The following is a 21,338-nucleotide window of genomic DNA, read 5'->3' as shown; positions in this document are numbered from 1 at the left end:
ACTTAAAACAGTCCATCACTCTTTCTTGTACCTTGAGAACAGAGACCATGTTTGATTCTTCTGTGTATCTCCAGAGTCAAACAGTGACACATATTTGGAGTACTGTATATAAATGGCTGTTGAATTAATGTTGAATTAATTAATTATAAATACCTAGATTGGTCTTATGTCTTCCACTATAATATCCTTAACTTCTAAGAAAATATTGACTTTTAAATTTCATATACATGTGTAATACCTTATACGTATTTACTTGAGACAATAAAGGGAGAAAAACAGCAGTTTTTTGTTTTGTTTTGTTTTGGTCTGCTTCTCCACTAGAATACAAACCTCATGGGAACAGACTTTGTCTCTCTTTGTTACTAATATATGCCCAAATCCCATACCAGTGCCTGGGCCATATTAAGTAATCAATAAATATTTATTGAATGAATGAATGAAAGATAATTTGAGATCAATGGTATTTCCTACCACTCTGGCTCATTCCATACAACATAATTGAGGGGTTAAAAAAAATGCTTGCTGAGTGGCAGTGAAAGGACAAATGAGGTTGGAGGGGATAAATACATCCACACAGTTAAGTTCTTTCTCTAAGAATGCATCTAAGCCTTTTGTTTTCTGATAAAGAAAAGAGAAGTCTGCACTTACCCAGAGGAAGGAATTGGTAAATCAGGTGAAAGGGGCTGTGTTTCTAGGACTGTGCTGAAAGATTAAGAGATGAGAGACAACAAAGGGAGTGAAGACCAAGTTCAAAACGAGTGAAAGCTGGAGAGGTGGAAAGATTCACTGAGACTTTGGAGGTGGTGCTCTGCTGTCAGACAAGTGTGAACGTGACCAGAAACAGAAAGAGAAAAGTGGAGCTCACTGGAGTTAATAAGGTCCAGGAACCCAGCGAAGAGGCTATCAGAAGTGTCATTAGTACGGGTGTTAAAGTCACTGAGGAGAGCTAACTTCAAGTAGAGCTCTGTGATAGTAAATATAACCAATGATACCACAAAAGAACTGTTTAATGAAAGAATCACATTAGGGCACTATTCAAATAAGAAATCACGCAAGTGATTAACTCAAAACGGCTGCGCTTATATTCGTGAATAACATTTAAAAAGATTAGGCCAGAAGCTCAGCGCAGTCTCCCTGCCTCACCCAGGCCTGGATGGAACCTGGGACACAGCGTCCGTGCCCCGCCCTCCGTGCACATCCCCCCTCCCATCCCCCCTGTAACGGAACCGGAACCTCCTCTCCCCACTCCCAAACCCGGGTAATGGACCCGCCTTTCGGTCCATCCCAGAGCGGCCGCCCTCTTCGACCACATGAGAGCCCTCCGAGGCAGCTACCGCAGGCCCCGTGGCTTCGCTTTCACCTTGGCCTTCAGGCCCACGATGCTGCCCGTGCCGCCCGCCAGGCTGCCCGCGCCGCCCGCCAGGCTGCCCGCGCCGCCCGCCATGCTGCCCGCCACGCTGCCCGCGCCGCCTGCTGTGCTGCCTACCAGGCTGCCCGCGCCGCCCACCAGGCTGCCCGCCAGGCTGCCCGCGCCGCCCGCCATGCTGCCCGTGCCACCCTCGCAGGTGCGCCAGAACTACCAGCCCGACCGCGAGACCGCCGTCAACAGCCATTTCACCCTGGAGCTCCACGCCTACTCCGTGTGCCTGGCCGTGGCCTTTTACCTCAACCGCGACGACGTCGCCTTGAAGCACTTCACCGGGTTCTTCCTGCGCCGCTCCCACGAGCACAGCGAGCGGGCCCAGGGCCTGATGCGCCTGCAGAACCAGCGCGGGGGCCGCCTCCACTTCCAAGACATCAGGAAGCCAGTCAGTGACGAGTGGAAGAGCGGCCTCAAGGCCATGTGGTACACCTTGTGCCTGGAGAAGCGCGTGAACCGGAGCCTGCTCGACCTGCACCAGCTGGCCACCGACAAGAGCGACCCCCACCTGCGTCTCTTCCTGGCAACTCACAACCTCGGCCAGCAGGTGGCGTTCATCAGAGAGCTGGAGGGTCATGTCACCACCCTGAGCATGATGGGGGCCCCGGACGCCGACCTGGCAGGGTACCTCTTTGACAAGCTCACCCTGGGCGACAGCGACAAAAAGAACTGAGCCTGGACTTCCCCAGAGCCACGGGGTGACCAGAGCCCTGGTCACCGTGCCTGCCATGCAAACGGCAATAGTGCCCTTGCAGAAGAAGTTCACTTAAGTTTGTTTGGTTTTTTTTTGCAACAAGTGCAGGATTCTCTTTTCCTGGACTTTATCACTTAAGTTTTTTTCTTCCAGTTTTTCCGTTTCTTCCAGTAAAGTTATTGGTTCATAAATAAATAAAGGTCTCTGGTTGATTCATGTGGGCAAATCTCTCACCTTTTAAATTTTAAAGCAGGTATACAGGAGTCTCTGAACACACCCAGGCTTGGTCCACATGCAGCTCAGGATCACCACAGAGGGAGGGAGATGGTCTTCCTTGGGACCCTGGAAAACACAAAATCAATCTTCCGCTTATGAACAAAATCAGTGTAGAGGGGTGGGGTGGGGTGGGTCTTCTGAGCCCTAGTCTATGTGGGTACCTGTGCATGGTAAAATTATATAGCAATATATAAAAAACCTTAGTATGGAATACAAAATACTGGTTGCCTCTTAGGAAGAAGTGAAGAATGGGATTGGACAGGGAGTAAAATAAAGGGTGCCTTCAACTTTTCCTGAAAACTTTTAGCTCATTAAATTATGTGAATGTGAACATTTATCGCTTCTGGGTAGCAGCCTGGGGTCCTGAACAGGTATGGCAGGGTCCCTCTATGACAATGTCATCCCGAACAACAGTGATAATGGTAACTGAGCCAGAGGCTGACTTTCCCATAGGCATGGGAGTGACTTCCTAGGTCACATGCTAGTCATGCAAATTGCCCTTAAAAAACATCCATATGTATATATACATATATATATATATTTTTTTCCCCCCTTCCACTGTACCCTTTCTTCCATTAGACTAACACGGTACCAAAAAAAGCTCAAATTACCTGATGAGGAGAGCTGAAAAATATGTGCTCACTGTGAAGGTCAAATTTTTGATACTGAATATAAAATAGAATAAAACTCCCTGAATGTTAAGCCAGTGATTCCGACTGCTTTGAGGAATGTAGGGGAGTGAGGGTGAGTTGAGACTGGGAGACAAGTTAGGAGACATTGTAGCAGGTCCAGAGAGAGAGTGGTGGCTTGAAATATAGTGGTCACTGAGGAAATGAAGAGACCTGCACACATTCCAAATGGATTTTGGACAAGGCGACAAGATTTGCTTATGGGCAAGAGGTGAGGAATGGGAAATGAGGGGAGATAATCTACATTCCAGTGTTTGGACTTGAACACCTGGGTTGAAGGTGTTGCTATAAATTAATCTGGGAACATTAGCAGCGATACAGAAACGATGGGGGAAAGCCTGTCATGTAAGTCTGAGATGCCTATTAGATATGCAAGTGGAAATGTCTTGCACGTAGTCAGAAAACTGAATGTGAAGCTCAGGTTGAAATCAAGCACTACTCTGCAGGTCATTTCTGGGGATAGGACCCCGTATGCCCCCCTCCCACCTCTTGTTTGTAGAAAAGCTTAGAGCAAATTGAATCAGAGAAGTGAGAATGTGCAGAAACAAATGAAAACAGTCAACCAAGACAAAATAAGAGCTTAGCCATAAAACAAAGTCAAGGACCTTCAGTTTCTTCTCCAGGGCTTTAGATAATATCCTGAGGCATATCCTTGAGTTGTTTTGCAGATACTAAAACCCAACCAGGTAGAAAAAGTTAACTACATGCTGACCACAAGAATGTATAACCCAGACCTGCTGAAACCAGAAGGCTGATGATTGAGATTCCTGAAAACATCACCCTGTTACCTAACCATCAACCGATCAGAGACTTGAGCACAATCTGATCATGCACCCCAAGACCCTCTCCCTCACACTGTTGTTAAAAACCCTCCCTGTAAAGCAGCTGGAGAGTTCGGGTCTTTTCAGCATGAGCGGCTGGTTCTCCTTGCTTGGCCTGTAATAAAAGCTGTACTTTCCTTCACCAAACCAAAGCCAGTAGATTGGCTTCACTGTGCTTTGGGGGAGTGGACCCGAGTTTGGTTGAGTAACAAGGTGGAATGTCAGGTTTGAAAATAAACATGGGGAGACATCATCCTTTTGATGGTTCTGGGGTCATAAGAGTGGATAAACTCACCAGCAAAAGCGTGGAGAGAGACTATGGCACAGGCGGCCCCACACCCAGGGCAGCTAACACTCAGAGGATGGGATGAGGTGTTGGAACATCCGGAGGGCTGCTGGCCCCACCTGGACCATTACCTCATTCCAGACTGTGGCCACCTGTGTCTGCTCAGAGCTTGTCTCAGAATAAGCCTGTTCCTAACTTCAGTGTGGCCTCTGGTTTCTCCTTTCTAGATGTGGAGAGGTGTTAGCCTATTACCTTGTCTTGGCTATGGGTAGAAAGACATTATTTCCCAGTAAAAAGATTTCCCAAGGAAACAACAGACCTGCTTCTCTGCTGTAGGGTTTCTTAACCTCAGTTTGCTTGGGTTCACATGCCAGTTTAGCCACTCATCTTGAGTAACTGTGGTTAAGGTATTTAATTTCTCTGTGCCTCAGTTTCCTCACATTTAAAATAAGGATAATAAAAGTGTCAACTCCACTGGGTTCCTGTGAAGATTAAACGAGTTAATGTTTGTGAATCTCTTAGAACATCACCTGGCACAGTAGAAGTACTTTATGTGTTAGCCGTCTATCTGGTCTTCATCATTACCATAAACATCACCATCTTTATCATCAGTCTCTGTCACTTTTAAGTTCCATGTTGTACTTTACGCTTTGGGGGAAAAGACCGCATGTCTAGACCTTGCCATTGGAATTCCCTCTTGCATTTTGGCCAACCGTGTCACCTTGCGTATTGAGAAGGAAAAAAAAATCCTTTGCAGCTTCTCTGGGTGTCAGGCTCAGCCAGGACTCAGGAAGGACGATTTTTGTCTATGTTGCCCCAAGCCAAGCCCGGAAATGAGTTTTACTGTGACAAATTTCCGTGGTAATCCTCCCATTTTGTCTCAACCAACCTTCCTTGTAAAGAGCCCCCTAGACACGATTAGCTTATTCTTCTCCAATCCAGCTTACCTGATCCTTCTCTTTCCATCTTGAACTACTTCTCATTCGTCAGAGATGGACAAGAGCAGAAGGATAAAGGGCTCACTCTGATTCCCACCATATATATGGATGTTTGTCATGAAGAGTGTACAATAGGGCAAGAAACGGGCAAAAGGGACCATATTAGGGCCCCCAATAATAAAAAAATTAAAATTTATAAAACATCATGCACTTTAGCACAAAGGTTCTTAGCTTTCTCTGCCATTAAAGTCGCCTGTGGAGCTTTTAAAATTCTTGATGCACAGGCCACTTCCCAGACCAAGTACATCAGAGTCCCCTGGGGCAGGACCCCGATATCCCAGGCAGTGGAAGCCAGTGTGAGCACATTGCTACCCAAAGTATATTCTATGGATCAGAAGCCACTTGGCCACTTGTTAGAAAAGCAAAATCTGAAGCCCCACTCTCGACCTACTGAATCAGAATCTATATTTCAACAAGATCTCAGGTGACGAATATGCACTCTGAAGTGTTAAAAACATGGATTAACAACCTGGTACTCAAACATGGCTGCACTGTGGAATCACCTGGAGAGCTGGAAAATAATAATGATGCCTCGATTTACACAACTCACTCAGTAAGACCATCATGCAAGTCCTGGACCAATCACACTAAAAATTTACTTTAACTTCAACAATTATTGAATCAACAGTTGCTGATTAGACACACACACACACACACACACACACACACACACACACACACACAGAATTTTGTCCATTCCGCTATTTTATCACAAACTGGTTTGTTTTATAACATGAGTTGTCAAACTACAGCCCACAACCCAAATCCAGATTTTTGTATCTATATTCATAAGGGATATTGGTCGGTAGTATTGTTGGGATGCCTTTTTCTGAATCTGCTGTAAGAATTACCTCAGGGAAATTGTTAGAAAATGTTTCCCTGTCGTATTTTTCAGAAAAGTTTGCAAAGAATAGGCATTAATTCTTCTTTAAATACGTCATAGAGTTCACCTGTGACATCATTTGGGCCTGGGCTTTTGATTGTGGGAAGTTTTAAAATTACCATTTTAATCACTTCACCTAGTATAGGTCTATTCACATATTCTAGTTCTTCTTGAGTCAGTTTCTGTAGTTCGTGTCTTCCTAGCAGTTTCTCCATTTCATCTAGGTGGCGTACCTAGTTCTGGGTCATAGTATTCCCTTATATGTAATTATCTAACGCAGATAAACTCCTGATTTTAATAATTTGTCTTCTCTTCTTTCTTCTTATACAGTCTACCCAGAGGCTGCTGTTTGAGTTTATAAAGAACCTCCTTTGATTTTGTTGATTATTTCTATTGCTTTTCTGTCCTACATTGCTTCTATTTCTGCTCTAATCTTTAACATTTCCTTACTTCTGCTTCCTTTGAATGTAGTTGGCTGTCATCTTTTTATTATTTTTTTTAATTTGGAAAATGATGTAATGTGACATCTTCTTTCTTTTATATAAGCATTTACAGCTATACATTTTTCTTTAACCACTGCATTTGCTACATCCCATATGTTTTGGTATACTGTGTTTCTTTTTCATCCATCTCAAAGTATTTTGTAATTTCCCATGTAATCTCTTCCTTGACCCATTGGTTATTTACAAGTTTGTTGTTTAATTTCCACATATTTGTGAATTTCCTTATTGATACACATATCATATGATTTCATTTCCTTACTGATACACATATTTGTATATTCTCTTATTGATTTCTAATTTTGTTCCATTTTGCTCAAAAAATATTATTTGCAAGAGTATCATCCTCTTAAATTTATTGAGGCTTGTCCTAATATATTATATCAACTGTATCTTGGAGAGTATCTCATAGGTGTTTGGGTAGAATGAGTATTCATCTGTTGTTGGGTGCAGTGTTCAATAGATATTCGTTAGGTCTAGTTGGTTTATAGTTTTAGTAAAGTCTTTTACTTCTTTGTTGCTTTTCTTCCTAGTTATTCTATCTACTAGGGAAAGTGGGAATCGAAGACTCCAATCATTATTTGTGACTTAGCTATTTCATCCTTCTACTGTGTCAGTTTTTGTTTCATGCATCTGAGACTCTTTAGTTATGTGTATGTTTGTTTATAATGTTATCTCTTCCTGATGATTTGGGCCTTTTATCATTATAAATTGTTTCTTTTTGCACCTAGTAATAGTTTTTGTCTTAAAATATATATATATTTCTTCCTGAAATGAGTATAGCTACTCCCACTCTCTTTTGTTCAGTCTTTGCATGATATATCTTCTTTATTCTTTACATTTTCACACAGTTTGTATCTTTCAATATAATGTGTATCTCATGTTGACAGTATGTAATTGGCTCTCCTTTTTTATCCCTTGTGACAATATCTGTCTTTCGACTAGAGTGTTTATTTACTTTTAATATTATTATTGATATGGTTGATTTATGTCTGCCATATTGCTATATGTTTTCTGTACATCTCATGTCTTTTTTGTTTCCCTGATCTTCCTCTACTCTGTTTGTATGAAATAGATATTTCCCTATTTTACCTTTTTAATTCACTTGTTGGTTTGCTTTCTTATGTTTTAGTTATTGTTTAGTGAGTGCTCTAGGGATTACAATGTGTATCTTACCACAAGAAGCAGCTTACCTATGCTTCACCTTAATACTAATACCTTCCAGTAAAACCCGGAAACTTTCTTCCAGCTTCCTTCCACTCCTTACACCCTCTTTGTGCTGCTACTCTCATAGACATCTATATATGGTACATATCCAACAACAAAATGCTTTAATTATTATAATTATGAATTCTCTTTAAAAACAACTAAAAAAAGGAGAAGAATATTTCTACAGTGTTTTATATTTAATTAACTTTATCTGTGGTCTTTTTTTCTTTGTGTGTATTCTACTTACTGCCGGGTGTTATTTCCTTTCAAATGGGGTAAATCTTGTGAACTTTTTTAAAAGACAAGGTTCCGGACTTCCCTGGTGGCGCAGTGGTTAAGAATCCGCCTGCCAATGCAGGGGACAGGGGTTCGAGTCCTGCTCCAGGAAGATCGCACATGCCGCGGAGCAACTAAGCCCGAGCGCCACAACTACTGAAGCCCACGTGCCTAGAGCCCGTGCTCCGCAACAAGAGAAGTCACCACAATGAGAAGCCGGCGCACCACAATGAAGAGTAGCCCCCGCTCGCCGCAACTAGAGAAAAGCCCGTGCGCAGTAACAAAGACCCAATGCAGCCAAAAATACATAAATAAATAAATAAATTTATATATATAAAAAAGACAAGGTTCTTAGCAATGATTTCTGTCAGTCTTCATTCATCTGCAATTGTTTTTATTTTGCCTTCATATTTAAATGATAATTTTGCTTACTAAAGTATTCTTGGTGGACAGGTTTTTCTTTCTTTTTTCCTTTCTGCCATTTGAATATCTCACAGCCTTCTGGCCTCCACTGTTTCTGTTGAGAAGACAGCTTAGGGTATATTGTGGTTCTCTTCTACGTCTCAGGTAATTTTTTCTTGCCGTTTTCAACATTTTCTCCTTGTCTCTGTGTTGGAAATGAAACTATGATGTGTCCAGAGGTGGATCTCTGCATTTTTCCTAACTGGATTTGGTTGATCAGCTTGGATGAGTGATGTTTATCAGCAGATTTGGGAAAATTTCATCCATTATTTCTTCAAATACTTCTGCCCCTTCCTCTCTCTCCTCTTATTCTGGGACTCCAATTATGCATATGTTCATGTGCTTGAGGATGTTCTACTGGTGTCTGAATCTATGTTCGTATTTCATTCTTTATTTCTTTTTCTGTTCCTAGGATTATATGATCTCTAGTGATTTAACTTCGACTTCATTGATTTTTTTTCTTTGTCAGCTCAGATCTGCTGTGAAGACTCTGGTGAATGTTTTCATTTCAATTAGTGTACTCTTCGAGCCCAAAATTTCAAGTTTGTTTCTTTTAAAATTACTGTACGACTCTACTTGACAAATCATTTTACTCATACTGTCATTTTAGTCTTTAAATACGTTTCCCTTTAATTTTTTGGCATGTATGAATAAAAGCTGCTTTGACATCTTTGTCTTCTGGGTCTACTATCTAAGCCCTTTCAGGGAGTTTCTATTTACTGCTTTATTTCCTGTGTATTTGTCAAAATGTCTTATCTATTTGCATATCTCACAATTTTTTCTAAAAAGTGAACATTTTCGATCCTGTACTGTAGCATCTATAACTTCTGCCTGGATTTCTTCTGTAGAGGCTGTCTCCCTTGTAGTGTGTGAATGCTGATGTATGCTCATTTCTTTATTCTTATCTTTATTTTCAAACCTGGCTACCTAGAGGTCACCCAAGTGTCAGTATACCTAAGTGGTCAGCCTTGATTGGGCAGATTTTGTGCTTGAAACACCCTTAGTCAGCTGGTGCTGCCATAAGAAAATACCGTCGATCAGGTGGCTAAACAAAGCCACCGTTCTGGAGTTCTCACAGTTCTGGAGGCTGGTAGTTCCAAGATCAAGGTGCTGGCAAGGTAGGCCATTCTGAGGCTTTTCTCTTGGCTTGCAGATGGTGGCCTTCCTGCTATGTCCTCACATGGGGGAGAGGGAAAGTAAGGCTCTGGTTATTCTTCTAAGGTCACTAAACCTATAGGATCAGGGTCCCACCCTTATGATCTCATTTAACCTAACTGCCTCCATAAAGATCTTATCTCCAAATACAGTTACATTGTGAGTTCCAGCTTCAACAAATGAATTTTGAGGGGACACAGACTTCTAGTCCATAATACAACCTGAGCCAAGAAGGAGTTCTGCCTTTCCTGATGGATGTATCTCATGAATTGGGGAAGGCACTCAAAGTTCAGGAAGTTTACCAGTCTGCCTTGGCTTTTACTTCCTGGGTATGCAAGGCCTCATGTTCAGCCAGCGACGGGTAGCTACCTGTGGCCTTGTCTGGTCCTTCCTGAGTGCACACAGACTTCCAGAATGGCTGTGATATGTGGGAACTTCTTAAAGTGTAGGATAGTTGCCCTGTTGCCAGAAGTCTCTGTTAAATTTATGGCCGATTTTCCCATTTGTAGTTCACACCAACCCAGACTGCACCCCCAGGGTAGCTGTGATGTAGCTCTTCCCAAAGGGTTTGGCACAGAGATATGTACTGTTCTCAGTAACACCCCTCAGCATAGATTTTTCCACATGTAAATGAAATCAACCCTCTCCATCATCCAGGCCATTGTGCCTCATGCCTCCTATACCTTAGTGGAACTACTATACCAGTCCTGGGGCGGGGAGGCAGAATAGGAGCAGCTTAGGCTACGAATGCCACAAATTCTCACTGTTATTCTTGCATAAACATTCTTCGTTTGTTGTATGCTTTTTATCAACTTCCGGAGTACTGAAATGGTTGTTATCTCCAGTTTGTCATTACTTTTTTGGAAGAGAACTGGCTGACTACCACGCTCATTCATTTGACCTCATTCAGCCACGCTCAAAGTCTGTGTTCTAGATGGCTACCATGATAAGGTTGGAAGGGTGGAAACAGTCATTGTGGGTTGACCATTGTTACCACATGCAAGTGCATCTAGGTGATTCTAATTTGGATACTTCCACTTTCTGTTCTTCATTTATGTATTTCAACAGGTCCTCTGGAAAACAAATACTTTAACAAAATTTGTTGGAAAGTACAGACTAAAAAATGATCAGGAAATGTCTGTAATGTGCCTTTCTCAGTCTTAGAGTTTATAAGATTAAGAAATCTTCTAAACCCTTTACATTAACAGGGATTAAATGCTGGTGGCATTATATTTATGCCTGCACACTAGAAATATTTGTTAGAGTTATGTAATTGAATTATAGCATATATTTACTTGTATAGAAAAATAAAAAGAATTCCCCATAAGTGTGTGTGTGTGTGTGTGTGTGTGTATGGCCTTTTTATTGCATAGGCTATCTTGGGTGTGCATCTTGATTGTGTGCAATATCTCTATAGATCAAGCAGAAGAACTTTTTTTTTCTGAAGGTGAATGGAATGGGGTTAGATATGTTAAAGCATCACACTATATACTACTCAAGTACTTTTAAAAAAAATAATTAGTTCTTCCTTGATATACATATGGCCACATTTGTCTTAACTCCTCAATGCTGTTTTGTTACCTCTTCTTTTCATACAGCTAAGGGTCTCGGGGTTTATATTAGGTCAACTGGAGTTTTATTTTTTTTTAGTTAGGGGGACAAAGACTGATAGTCCACAGACTGGATTTTGATTTCACTGCTGCTGTCCAACAGCAGAACGCCTGGGGGCATCCTCTTACAGTAATGAGCACAAGTACTGGTATCATTATTGCTCTATTTAAACACCCATGGTTGGCAGGAATGTGCTAAAGTCTGGATATAACATCGTTAATCATGTCACTGTCCCTGCCCAGGGCAACTGCTACTGAAAGGACACACTCACATGATGAGGAAGACAGCAGATGTGGTGGTTGAGAGCTGAAAGTCACTTCATTGCTGACTTAGAGAAAGAGGTTTAGGGTGTTGGCTATGTTTTCTAAAGAGCATTTAGTAGATTTCATCTTATAGATTAATTTTCCACATGGTTCTTTATTATATTTTTTATGCTTATAATAATAGCTCTTTTTAGTTTTCTTCACAGGAGAAAAAACCAACTCAGTATTAAAAGGCAACTTAAGAGCTAATGAACTTCTTGAAGACATAAGACAGGGAAATATTGAGTGTGAATGCAAAGAAGAAGACTGCACATTCGAAGAATCAAGACAAGTTTGAAAATAATGAAAAAAACCATAAGTAAATTGTCAATTTTTTAAAAAATGTTCACAGATTTGCCTACCTTCATGGTGCATATTTGAAATCTGCATTCCCAAATTGTGTGCATTGCTATCAGTTAAAAACTATCCTCTCAGAGGACTCTGAATGTGGCACCTAAGAATACTGTGTGGGTGACAGACCTAGGTTCACTTCCCCGTGTGATGGTCTGTCTTTGAGGGCTCCATTTCCATAGGACCCTGCTGAGCTGAGATCGATCATCTCAGCAAGGTGGAAGCATGTTTTACACAAGGCTTTGTTCGGGAAAGTTATAGATACCGTCATGACCACACCATGCTTGACCATAGACAAAGTGCAGAGGGAGCTAATAGATAGTGACACTGTATTAAAACATTTTACTTCTCCTACAAAGGAAAAGGCGTATCAGAACACCCCTCCCCACTCTGAGAAGACACCTCTCCACCTCTCTTTACTTTAGACCAATTGCTGTTCAAGGTGAACAGAGATAGGAAAGCAGAAGGCACTGGTGCAAATTCTATGGAACTGCTCCACACTTGCAAATGACATTACCAGAGGCAGCCTTTATAGAAAGATCCATTCCTGTGCACCAGCCATGAGACTAACACTATATACGAAACAAGTGATGTCAGATGTACTAAAGATATTCAAATACATCTTGATTCTCACTCTCACACTGCTTCAGATGATTGTGTGTGAGTGTGTAGGTCAATGTGTGTGTGTGTGTGTGTGTGTATTTTAACATAACTGGCTTTGTCTTAAAGTAGCTATATTCCTAGACCAATCACGAGCTATGAAATCCTCTAAATAGAATAAAGTGCTGTTCGTAATTGTGACCTACATGCTATTTAGAACCTTCACTACCTATACCAAATATCACAGAATGTTTGGAGTATAATCTTGCTCATGTTTTTAAAACATAAACAAAATCTGGTGTTCATATTGTGTTTTTTTCAAGGAAAACACATTGCAGATATTCTAGAGTTTTCACAAAGCTAATGACTTTTCATCCTACTTTATCATTTTCCTTTAAAGGAAAGGAAAATCCTCCTTTGAAATGCACTGGGCTGAAAGTACTTGATACCAGTGAACAATATTATTTTTAAGTTGAAAAATTTTAATGGTTTTAAGTTACAGAAAACGTGTAAGTATAGTACAAACAATGCCATTTACCAGTACCTGCCAATTGCATTTTGCCACATTGGCTTTATTTTTTCTCCCCCTGCAGGCGCGCGCGCGCACACACACACACACACACACACACACACACACACACACACACACACACACAGTTTCTATCATTTCAGAGAAAGTTGGGTATATTGTGCCTCTCTACTCCTGAACACTTCACTGTGTATTTCCTAAAAAGATAAAAAATAAAAAGTAAATAGTTTACTCACGCACTATTAATGATCAAAATCAGGAAATTTAACATTGATTAATATTATCTAATATCCCTATTTGAACTCAAGAATCATTCCAAAAATGTCCTTTAGAGCATTTTTATTTCACTCCAAGATCTAATTCTGACATCAACTGTCTGAGGAGCTCTCACAGTGAAGATCCATTTGCAGCTTCCAGCGCTGGCTGAATGAGCCGCAACTTTCCAGGCTTCTGTGAGTAGCTCCTGGAGAAGAAAAAGAAAGTTCTGGAGGACAGAGGAGGCACTGGAGTGGGAGAGAAGGAGGGGCACCTTGCAACCAAGGACAGTGTCACCAAACAAGGAAAGGAAATTAAGCCTGTTCCTTACCCCACTCGCTACATCCCTCAGAAACTTAAGGATGTAAAATCCAAGCTTTAACTCACTGGGGAAAATTCTGGATAAAGTGGAGTAGAACAGGCAGAAACGGGGGCACTAGGTGGTAAACTCAGGCAAACTCTTTCTCGAGAGAGGAGGGAGAAGTGAGTGGGGAAGGCAGAGAGAACCCACAGCATCCTGGTGGGAGTTGGGGCGCTTTTGCTTGTGTCTTTTTTAACGCGGGTGTGGAAGGCGTTGCATTTTCAACACAGCCACATGGTTCTCGCCTTAAATGATAACAATTACCCAAAATAGCATACGTGTTACTCCAGAGCCCGAGGAATGGCCACGGGAAGAGAGGGCGTGGGACATTGCACTGGGTTTGGCGACCGGGACTGGGGAGAGGTGAGGGGTGGAGGAGATCAGGGAGTTGGCTGGAGCCCGAGGACCCGCGAAGGGCCAGGATGGAGGGGGCGGACTAGGGTGGGGGACACACAAGGGAGAAGGGGAGGCGGGTAGAGGCGGTAGCTGTCCAGGCAGCGGGGCGCGGGGTGGTCCGGGGCGGGAGGCAGGGGTCGCGGCGCGCCGGGCCCTCACCGCTGCTGAGTGTGGACTCGCAGTGCCAGATGTCCAAGCTGGCGGGTTTCCGGCAGGACTCCCACAGGGACAGGTAGTACTGGTGGTCGGCCGTGACCCAGGCCGGGCTCAGCACGGCCCCCAGGTCCAGACACAGTGCCAGGAAGATGCACACCAGCCCGACCAGCTTCAGCGGGGTCAGCACCGACACGCGCACCTCCTCCATGCCGCTGCCCGCCGAAGCCATGTCCCGGGCGCCGCAGCCGGCCCGCCCCGCCGGAGACGAGGACGCCAGGCGGGTCCGGAGAGCCGGGAGCCCGACCTCCCACGGAGGGAAGCAGCCGAGCCGCCGCGCGCGGGAACTCGCTCCCTCGGGGATCCGCGCGCTTTCCGCTGCGCCACGAAGGTGGATCTGCGGGGCGGCCGGCCGGGGACCGGGTCATGGGCAGCCGCAGCGACGCCGATCCCGCCGTGGACCTTCGTCGTCGGCCCCGCGCAGCGCTCTGCCCGCGCCCGCTCCGCCCCGGCGCTGCCCCGCTCGCTCGCTCGCTCCGCCCCGGCTCCTCCCCGGCTGCGGGAGGTGTTGCCCACCGGGGAGGGTCTGCAGTTCTGCATCCTGACGGCTCAGGGTCCAGCTCTGGCTCCTGACTGGAGAGGCTCATGCTTGCCCCGCCCCTACCCCTTGCTCCTGGAAGTGGTCCCCCTCTCGTGTATCTCAAATAAGTGGATTCGTAAAAATACTTTGGCTTAGTTCACTTGGCATAATGTTTTCAAGGCTCATCCAACTTGTAGCATGCATCACAATTTAATTTCTTTTTAAGGCTGAGAAATATTCCATTGCGTGTGTGATACACACATGTCACGTTTTGTTAAACCATTCACCTGTCAGTGGACATTTGGGTTGTTTCCACCTTTTGGCTCTTATGAATCTTGCTGCTTCGAACACTGGTTTACAAGTATCTGATCAAATCCTGATTTTTACCTGTTTTGGGTATATACTCAGAAGTGTAAAGCTTCCATCATATGGAAATTCCATTTCTAATGTTTTGAAATATTACACTGTTTTCCACAGCGACTACACCATTTTACTTTCACTCCAGCAAGGGTTTCTATTTCTCCACATCCTCACCTACACTTATTATCTGTTTTTTCCTCCCTCCCTCCCTCCCTCTCTTCCTCCCTCCCGAATGCATGGGAAGTGGTATCTGGTAGTTTAACATCCATTTCCCTTATGATTAGTGCTGTTGAACATTTTTTCATGTGCTCATTGGCCCTTTGTTTACCTTCTTTGGTGAAACGTCTATTCAACTTCTTTTCCCGTTTTTAAATTGGGTATTTTTGTTGATTTCGTTATTGTTGTTGTCAAGTTTTAGGTGTTCTGTATATATTCTGGATATTCATCACTTATTAGATATATGATTTGCAAATATTTTCTCCCATTCTATGGGTTGTCTTTTCACTCTCTTAATACTGTCCTTTGATGACGACAGCTTTTAATTTTGATGAACAGCAATTTATCTACTTTTTCATTAGTTCCCAGAGTTTTTGGCACCTTATCCAATAAATCATTGCCAAAGCCGCTGTCATGAAGCTTCCCCCTATATATTCTTCTGAGTTTTATAGTTTTAGCTTACATATAGGTCTTCGAATCGTTTTGAGTTAATTTTTTATATGACATAAGGTATAGGTCCAGCTTCATTCTGTTGCATATGAGTATCCAGTTTTCTGAGCACTGTTTGTTGAAAAGATTGCTTTTCCCCGGAAAAATATAGTTTTGAATTACTAATCTTGACGACTTGCGAAGTCATGAGGAAGGGGTTCTACATAATAAAGAGGAAAATCTTCACACCTTGCTTGTCCCATCAGAATCCACATCTGTCCTCTCTTCTCTGTCAGTGCCATCCCTTCCTCCACTCTCCATCTGCTCATTCAGTGGATTCCATCCCTAGGGCTCTAAATCCTTGCTACTCAAAGTAAGGTCCACAGACACCAAGAGTACTGGCATCCTTGGGGAGTTTTCTAGAAATGCAGAATCCCTGGCCGGACCCCAGACCAACTGAATCATAATCTGTACTTTAATGGGATACGTAGTGATTCATGCACAAGGTAAAGTTTGAGAAGGACTGATCTACAGAATCTTCTCAGGTCTCTCTATCTTCAACTTCTACTAAAAGAAGCCAATTCAAAGCAGTTGCTAACAGAATAAAAATTTACCATTTTGTACCCTACTCTTCAACACATTACCTGGTGACCAGGAGAAAGGTGTTTATTTCATGTCAACTTATCAGCACGCTCTACTGCCACTGACTTGGTCCAGTTGGAAATGGTGAGTCAGCTTTGTTTGTTTTATCTGGTATCAGTGTATTCTAGACTCAGTGGTTCTCAGCCACCTTGCTTTATTATGTTCCCACTTCTCAGTGCTGTTATTCTCATTGAAGCTCATGCATCTGGTGATGGGATAACTGATGGATAAAGATAAATAATGATGCCTTTCCAAGGGCACTTCAAATACCCACCCTTAAGATTCTGAGCAAGGTTGGATTTCCAGAATGGTGGTGTACGGAATTTGGGGGAATCTTCTCCTTGGAGAAATGTCTGTTAAGCTGGTAAAACTGGCATAGACACGCATTTAAAGTCTTTCATTGGGGGGGGGGGGGGGCTGGGAAAGATGGCGGAAGAGTAAGACACGGAGATCACCTTCCTTCCCACAGATACATTAGAAATACATCTACACGTGGAACTGCTCCTACAGAACACCCACTGAACGCTGGCAGAAGACCTCAGACCTCCCAAAAGGCAAGAAACTCCCCACGTACATGGGTAGGGCAAAAGAAAAAAGAAATAACAGAGACAAAAGAATAGGGACGGGACCTGCACCAGTGGGAGAGAGCTGTGAAGGAGGAAAGGTTTCCACACACTAGGAAGCCCCTTCGCGGGCGGAGACTGCGGGTGGCAGAGGGGGGAAGCTTCGGAGCCACGGAGGAGAGCGCAGCCACAGGGGTGCAGAGGGCAAAGCGGAGAGATTCCCGCACAGAGGATCGGCGCCGACCAGCACTCACCAGCCCGAGAGGCTTGCCTGCTCACACGCCGGGGCGGGCGGGGCTGGGAGCTGAGGCTCGGGCTTCGGAGGTCGGATCCCAGGGAGAGGACTGGGGTTGGTGGCGTGAACACAGCCTGAAGGGGTTAGCGCACCACAGCTGGCCGGGAGGGAGTCTGGGAAAAAGTCTGCAGCTGCCGAAGAGGCACGAGACTTTTTCTTGCCTCTTTGTTTCACGGTGCACAAGGAGAGGGGATTCAGAGCGCCGCCTAAACGAGCTCCAGAGACGGTCGCGAGCTGCGGCTATCAGCACAGACCCCAGGGACAGGCATGAGACGCTAAGGCTGCTGCTGCCGCCACCAAGAAGCCTGTGTGCGAGCACAGGTCACTCTCCACACCGCCCCTCCTGGGAGCCTGTGCAGCCCGCCACTGCCAGGGTCCCGTGATCCGGGGACAACTTCCCCGGGAGAACAAACTGCGCGCCTCAGGCTGGTGCAACGTGACGCCGGCCTCGGCCGCCGCAGTCTCACCCCGCCTCCGTACCCTTCCCTCCCCACGTCCTGAGTGAGCCAGAGCCCCCGAGTCAGCTGCTTCTTTAACCCCCTCCTGTCTGAGCGAAGAACAGACGCGTTTAGGCGACCTACACGCAGAGGCAGGTCCAAATCCAAAGCTGAACCCCAGGAGCTGTGCGAACAAAGAAGAGAAAGGGAAATTTCTCCCAGCAGCCTCAGAAGCAGCGGATTAAAGCTCCACAAACAACTTGATGTGCCTGCATCTGTTGAATACCTGAATAGACAACGAATCATCCCAAATTCAGGAGGTGGACTTTGGGAGCAGGATATACTAATTTTTCCCTTTTTCCTTTTTTTGTGAGTGTATATGTGTATGCTTCTGGGTGAGATTTTGTCTATATAGCTTTGCTTTCACCATTTGTCCTATGGTTCGGTCCGGCCGATTTTTTTTTTTTTTTGGTACTTAAAAAATTTTTTTTCTTAATAAAAGTTTTCTTAATAAATTTTTCCTATTTTCTATTTTTAAAAATTAAAAAAAATTTTTTTCATAATAATTTTTTTCATATTTTTTATTTTAAAAAATTAAAAAAATTTTTTCTTAATAAATTTTTTCTTATATTTTATTATAAAAAATTAATAAATTTATTCTAAAAAATTAAAAAAAATTTTTTTCTTAATAAATTTTTTCTTAATAATTTTTTCTTATTTTTTATTATACTAGCTTCATTTTATTTTATTTTATTTTATCCTCTTTCTTTTTTTCTTTCTATTTTTTCTCCCTTTTATTCTGAGCTGTGTGGATGAAAGGCTCTTGGTGCTCCAGCCAGGCATCAGGGCTGTGCCTCTGAGGTGGGAGAGCCAACTTCAGGACACTGGTCCACAAGAGACCTCCCAGCTCCACGTAATACCAAATGGCGAAAATCTCTCAGAGATCTCCATCTCAACATCAAGACCCAGCTTCACTCAATGACCAGCAAGCTACAGTGCTGGACACCCTATGCCAAACAACTAGCAAGACAGGAACACAGCCCCATCCATTAGCAGAGAGGCTGCCTAAAATCATAATAAGGCCACAGACACGCCAAAACACACCACCAGACGTGGACATGCCCACCAGAAAGACAAGATCCAGCCTCATCCACCAGAACACATGCACCAGTCCCCTCCACCAGGAAGCCTACACAACCCACTGAACCAACCTTAGCCACTGCGGACAGATACCAAAAACAACGGGAACTACGAACCTGCAGCCTGTGAAAAGGAGACCCCAAACACAGTAAGATAAGCAAAATGAGAAGACAGAAAAACACACAGCAGATGAAGGAGCAGGGTCAAAACACCTAACAAATGAAGACCTAACAAATGAAGAGGAAATAGGCAGTCTACCTGAAAAAGAATTCAGAATAATGATAGTAAAGATGATCCAAAATCTTGGAAATAGAATAGACAAAATGCGGGCTTCCCTGGTGGCGCAGTGGTTGAGAGTCTGCCTGCCAATGCAGGGGACGCGGGTTAGAGCCCTGGTCTGGGAAGATCCCACGTGACGCGGAGCAACTGGGCCCGTGAGCCACAGTTGCTGAACCTGCGCGTCTGGAGCCTGTGCTCCGCAACAAGAGAGGCCACGATAATGAGAGGCCCGCGCACCGCGATGAAGAGTGGCCCCCACTTGCCACAACTAGAGAAAGCCCTCGCACAGAAACGAAGACCTAACACAGCCATAAATAAATAAATAAATAAACTCAAAAAAAAAAGTTAAAAAAAAAAAAGAATAGACAAAATGCAAGAAACATTTAACAAGGACGTAGAAGAACTAAAGAGGAACCAAGCAACGATGAAAAATGCAATAAATGAAATTAAAAATACTCTAGAAGGGATCAATAGCAGAATAACTGAGGCAGAAGAACGGATAAGTGACCTGGAAGATAAAATAGTGGCAATAACTACTGCAGAGCAGAATAAAGAAAAAAGAATGAAAAAAACTGAGGACAGTCTCAGAGACCTCTGGGAAAACATTAAACGCACCAACATTCGAATTATAGGGGTCCCAGAAGAAGAACAGAAAAAGAAAGGGACTGAGAAAATATTTGAAGAGATTATAGTTGAAAACTTCCCTAATATGGGAAAGGAAATAGTTAATCGAGTCCTAGAAGCACAGACAGTCCCATACAGGATAAATCCAAGGAGAAACACACCAAGACACATACTAATCAAACTATCAAAAATTAAATATAAAGAAAACATATTAAAAGCAGCAAGGGAAAAATAACAAATAACACACAAGGGAATCCCCATAAGGTTAACAGCTGATCTTTCACCAGAAACTCTGCAAGCCAGAAGGGAGTGGCAGGATATACTTAAAGTGATGAAGGAGGAAAACCTATAACCAAGATTACTCTACCCAGCAAGGATCTCATTCAGATTTGATGGAGAAATTAAAACCTTTACAGACAAGCAAAAGCTGAGAGAGTTCAGCACCACCAAACCAGCTTTACAACAAATGCTAAAGGAACTTCTCTAGGCAAGAAACACAAGAGAAGGAAAACACCTACAATAACAAACCCAAAACATTTAAGAAAATGGGAATAGGAACATACATATCGATAATTACCTTAAATGTAAATGGATTAAATGCTCCCACCAAAAGCCACAGACTGGCTGAATGGATACAAAAACAAGACCCATATATATGCTGTCTACAAGAGACCCACTTCAGACCTAGGGACACATACAGACTGAAAGTGAGGGGATGGAAAAAGATATTCCATGCAAATGGAAATCAAAAGAAAGCTGGAGTAGCAATTCTCATATCAGACAAAATAGACTTTAAAATAAAGACTATTACAAGAGACAAAGAAGGACACTATATAATGATCAAGGGATCGACCCAAGAAGAAGGTATAACAATTGTAAATATTTATGCACCCAACATAGGAGCACCTCAATACATAAGGCAAATACTAACAGCCATAAAAGGGGAAATTGACAGTAACACAATCATAGTAGGGGACTTTAACACCCCACTTTCACCAATGGACAGATCCTCCAAAATGAAAATAAATAAGGAAACACAAGCTTTAAATGATACATTAAACAAGATGGACTTAATTGATATTTATAGGACATTCCACCCAAAAACAACAGAATACACATTTTTCTCAAGTGCTCATGGAACATTCTCCAGGATAGATCATATCTTGGGTCACAAATCAAGCCTTGGTAAATTTAAGAAAATTGAAATCGTATCAAGTATCTTTTCCGACCACAACGCTATGAGACTAGATATCAATTACAGGAAAAGATGTGTAAAAAATACAAACACATGGAGGCTACACAATACACTACTTAATAACGAAGTGATCACTGAAGAAATCAAAGGGGAAATCAAAAAATACCTAGAAACAAATGACAATGGAGACACGACGACCCAAAACCTATGGGATGCAGCAAAAGCAGTTCTAAGAGGGAAGTTTATAGCAATACAAGCCTACATCAAGAAACAGGAAACATCTCGAATAAACAACCTAACCTTGCACCTAAAGCAATTAGAGAAAGAAGAACAAAAAAACCCCAAAGCTAG

General features: G+C 43.1%; 1 protein-coding gene across 1 annotated transcript; it reads left to right on the top strand.

The window, feature by feature from the left end:
• The first annotated feature begins 1,310 nt into the window (after positions 1-1,310).
• LOC118888258 (ferritin heavy chain-like) lies at positions 1,311-2,093 on the top strand. Its single transcript, XM_036839259.1, has one exon. It carries the CDS (start codon positions 1,311-1,313, stop codon positions 2,091-2,093), a length of 783 nt encoding a protein of 260 aa, XP_036695154.1.
• The last annotated feature ends 19,245 nt before the right edge of the window (positions 2,094-21,338 follow it).

Source organism: Balaenoptera musculus, chromosome X, assembly GCF_009873245.2.
Source record: "Balaenoptera musculus isolate JJ_BM4_2016_0621 chromosome X, mBalMus1.pri.v3, whole genome shotgun sequence".
Taxonomy (NCBI): domain Eukaryota; kingdom Metazoa; phylum Chordata; class Mammalia; order Artiodactyla; family Balaenopteridae; genus Balaenoptera; species Balaenoptera musculus.
This window is presented reverse-complemented; position numbering and strand designations above follow the sequence as displayed.